Source organism: Clupea harengus, chromosome 2 (assembly GCF_900700415.2).
Source record: "Clupea harengus chromosome 2, Ch_v2.0.2, whole genome shotgun sequence".
In the NCBI taxonomy this organism is placed as follows: Eukaryota; Metazoa; Chordata; class Actinopteri; order Clupeiformes; family Clupeidae; genus Clupea; species Clupea harengus.
Genome location: NC_045153.1, coordinates 12,831,023 through 12,841,064, shown reverse-complemented (window position 1 = coordinate 12,841,064; position 10,042 = coordinate 12,831,023). Strand labels below are relative to the sequence as shown.

The 10,042-nt window shown below is 50.7% G+C and overlaps 1 protein-coding gene across 1 annotated transcript in view; it reads right to left on the bottom strand.

Annotated features, from left to right (window-relative positions):
• Positions 1-5,766, bottom strand: part of man1a2 (mannosidase, alpha, class 1A, member 2) — a 37,782-nt gene extending 32,016 nt beyond the window's left edge. Inside the window, exon 1 of the mRNA XM_031582897.2 lies at positions 5,629-5,766. Within this exon, the coding sequence (XP_031438757.1) occupies positions 5,629-5,736 (108 nt within the window). The 5' untranslated portion in view covers positions 5,737-5,766. The remainder of the gene's footprint in view (positions 1-5,628) is intronic.
• Between the last annotated feature and the right edge of the window lie 4,276 nt (positions 5,767-10,042).

Sequence of the window (10,042 nt, the reverse complement as noted above, 5' to 3'; positions counted from 1 at the left end):
CTTACCGATGGATCTGTGGTCATATTTTTACTGTCAGGTCTAAGTGGGAATTACAGAGGGCAGTTCTGGAGATACGCAAAACAGCAGAGACACACAAAACTGCCACACAGACACAAACAAACACACACACACACACACACACACACACACACACACACACACACACACACACACACACACACAGACACACACACACACAGACAGACACACACACACACACACTAAGCGAGACGCCTCAGTCCACCCATCAGCCTAAAGGAGGTGCCCAGAGACTGCAGAGCAAACGGTCGGCTAAGAGTTCACATGAGGACCGGCACACTGAAGAGCTACTGGGACCTTAGGCGAGAGGTCTTATCAAATGCTATTTTTCTTCACAGTCTCCACGGGAAGAGAGGGAGGAGAAGAGAAGGAGAGAAGAGAGAGAGTTAAAGCAAATGGCGGAAGTCAAAGGGACAGATTTAAGAGAGGGTGCTTTTGAGTGACCACAAAACGACCGCAAGCTGCCTCTAAAAAACAAATTGCGGAACAAAAGGTCAACCTCCCTCTTCCACTGTCCCTCGCAAGCGCTTGTTTATCTCAGACAGACAGACACACACACACACACACACACACACACACACACACACACACACACACACACACAAAGAGTAATAGAGGGCAGTGAACCCGGTGCTTGATTACTGAAAGCCTCTTCAGAAGTGTCCACCTTGGGGAAGCTGCAGGCCACGAGGGCCAAAGCACTTCTTCTCCAGACGCCACTCCTCCAACCCCTGCACCTTTTCACCCACCCGCTCTCTCTCCCTCTCTCTCTCTCTCTCTCCCTCTCCCTCTCTCCCTCACTCTCTCCCTCACTCTCTCCCTCACTCACTCTCTACTCTTTCTTCCCTCGCTCTCACGCCAACCAAGAGCCACCGTCAGTCCCTCTTACCGTCAATCTCCCTCCCTCCCTTCCTTCCAGCTCTCACTTCTTGGGCCTTTCTTTGCCTGTCTCTCCCTTCTGCCCGTCTCTCTCCCTCTCCCTTCTGCCTGTATCTCTCTCTCTCTCCCCCTTCTGCCCGTCTCTCTCTCTCCCCCTTCTGTCTGTCTGTCTGTCTGTCTGTCTGTCTGTCTGTCTGTCTGTCTGTCTGTCTGTCTGTCTGTCTGTCTGTCTCCCCCTTCTGCCCATCTCTTTCTCCCCCTTCTGCCTGCCTCTTTCCCCCTGCGGCCTGTCTTCTTCTTCTTCTTCTTCTTCTTCTTCTTCTTCTTCCTTTGGTCTCTTCCCCCTCCCTCCCTCCCTCCCTCCCTCCCTCCACTGGCCTGTGTGTGAAAGCGAGGTGGTTAAGCTCTTTGAGAGGTAATCACAGGGCAGGCAGTGCAGTCGGAGTCAGTTTGACTCACACATTCAGCCTGAGAGTCCTAATTAACCTCTGCTCTAATGGAGCCGGTCAGGGCAGGGCAGGGCAGGACAGGACAGGACAGAGAGAGAGAGAGAGAGAGAGAGAGAGAGAAAGAGAGAGAGCGAGCATGTGAGAGAGGGAGAGAGTGTGTTCGAGAGAGCGTTCGAGAGAGAGAAATGAAAGAGAGAAAAGAAGAGTATGGAGCAAAGTATGGAGAGATGGACTAGGAATAACTAAATTCTAGCACTTATAAAGGTAGTTCTTCAACCAACACTGTTCAATGTTCAGAATATTCGATGATAACGTTACTGACTGGACTGCCACCCACCTTCACGCAAAACAGAAGGGAAAGAGTGGACGACAGGACGGAAAAAGGGAAGAAGGGAGCAGAAGTGAAAGAGAGGGGGGACAAACAAAAGGAGGCATATTCCATAATTCCTGGAAAGTTTAATGAGAGAGGAGAGGGAGAGACTGTAGCATGGGTTTTCAGAAGGGGGAGAGAGGGGGAGAAAGAGAGAAGGAAAGGGAGAGAAGGACAGGGAGAGAAGGAGAGGGAGAGAGGGCGGATTGAGAGAGAAAGTGAGAGGAGGACAGTAAGAGGGGGGGAAAAGAGAGAAGGACAGGGAGAGAGAGAAAGCGAGAGAGGAGAGGACAGGGAGAGAGAGAAAATGAGAGAGGAGAAGACAGGGAGAGAGAGAGAGAGAGAGAGAATGCGAGAGGAGAGGAGAGGACAGGGAGAGGAGAATAAAGCACCAGAGACAGGCTGCCTACAGACGGGCTCTGGGGAAAAGGGAGACATGCTGAAACTGTGTAGGCTGTGACAAACAGAAAAAAAACTGGATTAAAGAAGGTAGACAGCAAACGACTGGAGAGGCAGAGCACAGCAGCGGCAGGAGGGGAAACAGACATCCCCTGGGGGGGCGGCTTCACTCCACTCCTCTCCTCTCCTCTGCTCGCTCTCTCTCTCTCTCTCTCTCTCTCTCTCTCTCTCTCTCTCTCTCTCTCTCTCTCTCTCTCTCTCTCTCTCTCTCTCTCTCTCTCTCTCTCTCTCTCTCTCTCTCTCTCTTTCTTTTTATTGTGCGTGCCTCTCTCTCGCTCCATATTTTCAGACGACTTCTTTCCGATTCTTTCTGCTCTACCCCCTCTCTCCCAGCAGTCTGCTGCACCTTGCTCATGCCACGGCACACACACGGTTCCCATGGTGCCTGCTCAGGCTTCAGGTTACTGGTGCGGGGTGTGTGCGTGTGCGTGTGCGTGTGCGTGTGCGTGTGCGTGTGCGTGTGCGTGATAGTGCGATCACATCCGGTGTTCTTGATGTGGGACATTGCACCAATGTTACAACACCACAGGATGAGGAGAATGCCTGAACACTTGGTGAGCTGTGTGACTGTGTGTGTGTGCGTATGTGTGTGTATAATTAAGACCTTTGTCAGGTTTTTAATGGCACACACGACACACTGGAACACACACGTGCATATATGGAGGCGACACAGGACACACACACACACACACACACACACACACACACACACACACACACACACACACACACACACACACACACGCAGGTAAGCCTGAGATCGCGGTGAATTTAGTTTCTGCTTTTTCCCATCCTGGACTGTCCTTCCTCAAGGACCCCCCAGGAGCAGTGGGCAGCTTGTAGCGCCCGGGGACCAAGTGAAGTGAACTGTCCATCTTTGGTCAGGGATGGACATGTGTTCTGTTATTTTGCATGTTTTTTCTGTTGGGGTTCTTACTGAACACGGGGAGAACATGCAAACTCCACACAGAAAGGCCTGGGAGATAGCCCACTTGAGCACTGTGCACTCTGGGGAGGACCTGCCCCCCAGAGCCAACAGCGCCCCATGTGGGAATCGAACCCATGACCTTCTTGCTGTGAGGCGGCAGTGCAAGCAGTGCAAGCAACTGAGCCACCGTGACTGTGTGTATATGTGTGTGTGTGTGTGTATGTATCTCTGTGTGTGTGTGTGTGTGTACGTGTGTGTGTGTGTGTGTACGTGTGTGTGTGTGTGGGTGTTTATGTGCATGCGGCCCTGGAGTGTCTGAGCCACAGCTTAGTAAAGAGCAGACAGATGCGCCGACAGCCAGAAGTAGAGAGAGAGAAACGAGAGAGAGAGAGAGAGAGAGAGAGAGAGAGAGAGAGAGAGAGAGAGAGAGAGAGAGAGAAAGTGAAAGAGTGAGAGGAATAGAGAGTGAGCGTCTCTGTGAGTAATTCTAACCCAGCTCCACGCTCCACAATAGATCAGTCAAAGGCAATTTCCACAGACATCAATATCCGGCTGCCCTCTCCAGCCCAGGTTACCCAGCAGCACCGGCGCCAGGGCATAAAAACACACCAGCATCATTACACACACAGCTGAGCTGGGCTGGGCTGTGCAGTGTTGCATTGTGCGGTACTATATAGTGCAGTGTTGTGCTTTGATTAGCTGTGCTGTGTTATGCTGTGCTGTGCTGTGCTGTGCAGTGCAGGTCAGGTCAGGTCAGTGCAGTGTTGTGTTGTTCAGTGCAGTGCTTTTATGAGCTGTTCAGGCCATGAGAACCTACTCATTCACAGCATGCTTCCATTAATGGACGCACAAGGAGCAGAATGAGGTACAAGAGGGCTCTGTGTGTGTGTGTGTGTGTGTGTGTGTGTGTGTGTGTGTGTGTGTGTGTGTGTGTGTGTGTGTGAGTGAGTGAGAGAGAGAGAGATAGTGTGTGAGTGTGAGTGTGGCCCCTAACCCAGTTGTGCTTGATTCATGTCAACCACAAGGCCTTTCATTAGCACACAACTGCTGAAGTCTGAGGTAATTACAGTGAGGAAATGAGCGAGAGTGTGTGTGTGTGTGTGTGCATGTGCACGTGCGTGTGTGTGCATGTGTGCGTGTGTGCATGTGTGCGTGTGTGTGTGTGTGCGTATGTGTGCGTGTGTGTGTGTGTGCATGTGCATGTGCGTGTGTGTGCATGTGTGCATGTGTGCGTGTGTGCATGTGTGTGTGTGTGCATGTGCATGTGCGTGTGTGTGCATGTGTGCATGTGTGCATGTGTGCGTGTGTGTGTGTGCGTGCGTGTGTGTGCATGTGTGCGTGTGTGCGTGTGTGCGTGTGTGCATGTGTGCATGTGTGTGTGCGTGTGCGTGTGCATGTGTGTGTGCGTGTGTGCATGTGTGCGTGTGTGCATGTGTGCATGTGTGTGTGTGTGTGCGTGTGCGTGTGCATGTGTGTGTGCGTGTGTGCGTGCATACAGACACTGAGACATTTCATCCAACAGGGTGAAACGCTGAGGAGACTTAGTGTCGAGATGGGCAGAGAACCTTTCAGAACCCCCACACCCCCACATGTGAAAAGGTAAACTGGTTACTCGGCACCAAACAAGAACGTGACGGGTTTCTATTTGTATGTACCATGTCCATTGTCTTAAGAGATAAATAAATGCATTCACACAGGTGGAGGACGTGCCCACAGACATGGGGGGAGAGACTGGGAGAGGAGTGAATCACGTGCAGCACTGAGGTCATTCTAAGGTCATTTGGTGGACTTTCTTTATAGCATTCCTGTACTGTGATACTGTCACATAGGACTGAAAAGTGGAGTAGAACTGAACTAAATGGAGGAGGTCAGCGGAACACACAGGAGGTGCGTTGGCACTGGGGAGAGACGAGGAGGCCAAGGCAGAGTTGTGAAGCGCTCACACACATCAAGGTCATCGGTGTGGCCTGTCAAAGAGCACACACACACACACTCCTGGAATTATCTGTCTCGGTCTTGACACATCTCTCTTTACACACACACACACACACACACACACACACACACACACACACACACACACAGAGAGAGGCTGCGCTGGGGAAGGGTGTGTGCTGAATAGATGTAAAGAGAGAGGAGCGGAGGAGTCAAGAGAGGGCAGAGGGGGTGTGTGTGTGTCTGTGTGTGTGTGTGTGTGTGTGAGTGTGTGTGTGTGTGTCTGTGTGTGTTTGACAGAGAATTCCAGGTGTGTGTGTATAAAGAGGTGGAGGAAGACGATTCAAAAGTCAGGTGTGTGAGTATGTCTGTGAGTGGTCAAGTCTGTATGAGTGTGTGTGTGTGTGTGTGTGTGTGTGTGTGTGTGTGTGTGTGTGTGTGAGAGAGAGAGAGAGAAAGACCATGTCTCTGTGTGTTGGGGTGCGTGTGTGTGTTTGTGTGCATGTGCGTGTGCGTGTGCGTGCATGTCTGTGTGTTAGTGAGAAAGAGAGACATGAAATGCCACTCACCACGCCGAAGTCGAGGTTCTGCACGATCCACTCCTGGCCGTCCTTGAACTCGTCGTGGAGGCCCATGATGAAGAGTGTGTCCAGGGCGTCCACTATGGTGGCCCCCATCTGGGAATTACCTGTAGGGTATCAGACATGTTAAAACACTTGCAAAAACAAACACAATTACTGTTCCCCACACACACACACACACACACACACACACACACACACATCCTTTTCCATGAGCATTCAGCACAATACACTCATAGGGATCCTTGAAGAAACATACCCACAAATGCACACACCCCCTCCCAGACATAAACACTCTGTCGGCTGTACACATAAAAGGCCCTAATTTATCTACAGCAGTAAAATCAGCTAGCACAGTGTGTGGCTTTTCCAGCTTTTCCAACTCTCTCTCTCACACACAGACACACACAGACACACACATACACACACACAGTCCAATCTTCTCATGAAGACAGCGCAGTTTGCACCATGCACTGTGGCGTAACGGGTTCTATTAATCCAGCGTGTGGTTGGAGCGGCCTATTAATTCAGAGAGGGGGGTCAGCCTCATCCATCACAGCAGCGGGGGCAACACACACCACACCCACCATGCATCCTCATTACACTCACACCAGCATCCACTTAACTCAGAACACGCTGTCTGCACACACACGCGCACACACACACACACACACACACTCACGCACAAACACATACACTAACATGGAGGAAAGCTGGCAGCATTTACTGGAGAACCCACAGGTACACACACACACGCACAGACACACACATATGCACACACACACACACACACACACTCAAGCACAAGCACAAACACAAACACGTTTGTTTCCACACAGGACCTCACATGCATAAGGGCACACACACACACACACACACACACACACACACACACACCTTCAATGTATGTGCACACACCCACGCTCCCATCTCCCCTAATACTGCTAATCTACATGCACTACCAACCCGAGCCAGTAGGAGGCTTTGAAGCGCTGCTGCGGGGTGACAGAAAACCATGCATCCTCCTGTGACATCACCAACTCCTATGGTGCACTGAATGCTCCCCAGAGACACATCTCTTTCAATTGAGCACTTATGCGTGCCCGCGGGTGTGTGCATGCATAATAACCAGTAACCATGGCAATAAGGTGGAGTCGAGTCGAGCCAGGGTGGGTTATGGAGTGCGTGTGAGTGTGACTGAATGAATGTGTGTGTGTGTGTGTGTGTGTGTGTGTGTGTGTGTGTGTGTCGCTGGTCCATCCTGTCCTCTGGCTCTGATTACCTCTCACTCACCTTCAATAAGGCAGCCGAGGCCATTACAGGAGCACAGCCTTCATTAGAACTGACCTGACAGCTACATCAGTCACTCACTCCACTCTCTCTCTCCCCCTCTCTCTTTCTTCATCCCTCTCTCTTCCTCACTCACTCCATACCTCTCTCTCTCTCTCTATCTTCATCCCTCTCTCTTCCTCACTCGCTCCATCTCTCTCTCTCTCTCTCCATACCCCTTTCTCTTCCTCACTCACTCATACCTTTCTCTCTCTCTCCATCCCTCTCTCTTCCTTCCTTACTTCCTCCCTCACTCCTCCTCTCTTTCTTTTAATACATCTCACACTCACTCCCTCCCTCCTTCTAGTTCGCTCTTATCTCTGGCCCTCATGACCGCTGTGTCTCTCCCTCCCCTTCCCTTCCCTCCCCTCCCCTCTCCCCCCCCCCCCCCCCCCCCCTCCTCCTCCTCTTCGCTCTCTCTCTCTCCCTCCCTCCCCTGACATTTGCGCTCTTTTCTTCTAAGTCATCCTCTTCCCCTCGGTCCGTAAATGACAGCCAAACATGACCTTTGACACTGAGATGAGATGTGCTGAATGTTAATCACAGTAAACAATAGCACCTCTTACTAACACTATAGGCTGCTAATACATGCAAACAGCCTCTTCGCTCTCGGCAGGAGACCAAAGGATCCACACCACGACTCCACTTACACTCTGTCTACATTAAACATAAACACATACACACACACACACACACACACACACACACACACACACACACACACACACAGATATTTAAGAAGCAGCAGTTTTTCATCTGCCTGCATCATCTTGAGCACACACACACACACACACACACGGTTGCCCTCCATACCTCAGTAACCCTGTAAGGCTTGCCAACTTCCTGCCTTGTCTGTGTTTTACAGAGCAGAGTGACTCTTGTCAAACGGCACACACACCATTTCTCTATTAGCAGCCTCTTAAAGTAGACTCTACTGAACAGGGTTTGCTTTATGTTCCTTAATACTTATAGAGAGCATTTCAAGACAGGTCTGGCATGTGTGTGTGTGTGTGTGTGTGTGCCAAAGCTGATGTCACGTCTGTCTTTTTGAGGCTTACCGGTCTCTCTACTCCCTAGGATTTAGAGGTGTTCTTTTTCTGACTGCTTTATAAGACACTGCATTCTACTGCACTGACGCCATTCATAAGGTTTGTGTGTGTGTGTGTGTGTGCTTCAACTGCTGAGGCTATTTTTCAAATGGCAACCTAAGAGGGTTAGGTGTGTGTGTGTGTGTGTGTGTGTGTGTGTGTGAGTGAGAAAATGTAATAGTCTATACGTGTGCAGATTGGAGCCGAGACAGCCAAGGTGTGTGTGTGTACAAATGGGATTTGAGAATGTCAAAATGTGTGTGTTTGTGTATATACAGATGAGGGCTGAGAGTTTATGGCCGTGGTTTATACGTGTGTGTGTGTGTGTGTGTGTGTGAGCTGTGCTAGTGTGTGTGTGAGTGAGCTGTGCGGTGAGTGAGCTGTGCTGCGTGTGTGCGTGCATGTGCGCGCGTGTGTGTGTGTGTGTGTGAGCTGTGCTGTGTCTGTCTGTGTGTGTGTGTGCGTGCGCGAGTGTGTGTGTGTGTGTGAGTGAGCTGTGCTAGTGTGTGTGTGTGTGTGAGCTGTGCGGTGAGTGAGCTGTGCTGTGTCTGTGCGTGCGTGTGTGTGCGTGCGTGCGTGTGCGAGTGTGTGTGTGTGAGTGAGCTGTGTGTGTGAGTGAGCTGTGCTAGTGTGTGTGTGTGAGTGAGCTGTGCGGTGAGTGAGCTGTGCTGTGTCTGTGCGTGCGTGCGTGTGCGTCCGTGCGCGAGTGTGTGCGTCCGTGCGCGAGTGTGTGTGTGTGAGTGAGCTGTGCGGTGAGTGAGCTGTGCTGTGTAAACTCTTGTCTTTGGGGGCATGCTGCAGGGTTATTATCAGTATTGACAGGGGCTCTAAATCACTCTAAAAATACACACAGCAGCTCCCTGCCTCTCCCGTCCTCTCTCCACTCTTCCCTCCTTTCTTTTTCCTCTCTTCTCCTCCGACTTTAAGCTTCTACTCTTCTCATCCATTTTTGTTCTCTTCCCTCCTCTCCTCTTTTTCTCCTTACCCCCATTTCTTCCCTGCCCTCCTTTTCTCTACCTCCTTTAGTCTCCTCTCTCTCCTTCTCTCTCTCCTCTACCTCCTTTAGTCTCCTCTCTCTCCCTCTCTCCTTCTCTCATCTCACCCCCCTCTCTTCTATCCATCTCGTTCCCTTCAGATTCTCTTCCAATCTTTCTCCTCCTCTTTTCATTTTGGTTTCTTGTCTCCTCTTCTTCTTTCTTCTCAGCTCTCTTTTCTTATTATCTGTACCAAACCCACATTCACAGCTTATCCATTAACGGATTCCACCCATCCATCCATCCATCCATCCATCCATCCATCCATCCATCCATCCATCCCCTCTTCTTCTACTGTTACTTAACTAACTCTTCACTCGACCCTTCTCTCTGCATTCACTCTCCCTCTCTAGGCCAGTCTCTTTCTTCCTTCCTTCCATCCATCTCATCCATTCATCTCTCCCTTCATTATTCTGTCGTTCGGCGCTCAGCATTCCGTCGTCTCTCTCATTCCCGGCCTATTCATCCGTCTCGTTATGCAACTCCTTCTCTTCTTTTCATCTCACTACCTTCCCCTCCTTAGTCCCTCTCTCCCTCTCTCTCTCTCCCACTCTCCCTCCCTCCCTCCCTCTCTCTCTCTCTCTCTCCCTCCCTCTCTCTCCTTCCCTCTTCTGCAGACAGCAGTGTCCTATGGCGTGGTAATACATCTCTATAGCAGTGGTGCTTAGTGGAGTCTATCCTACTCTCCTCTCCTTTACTGTCTAATTATTCTCTCCATCTTTAAGTCCTTCTCTTTTCTTCCCTCATTACCTTCTGACCTCAGCTCGTTTAGTCATCCTTTCAGTCTCCCTCCCTCGCTTCCACTCGTCACTTCTCTTCGCCCTCTCTCTCGCTCAATCTCTCTCGCTCACTCGCTCCATCTCTTCACACCATTTCGATCAATCTCGTCTCTGTCATTTGCACCCTCTCCTTTCTCTTTTCCTTATTTCTCTCTCTCTCTCTCTTCCTCTA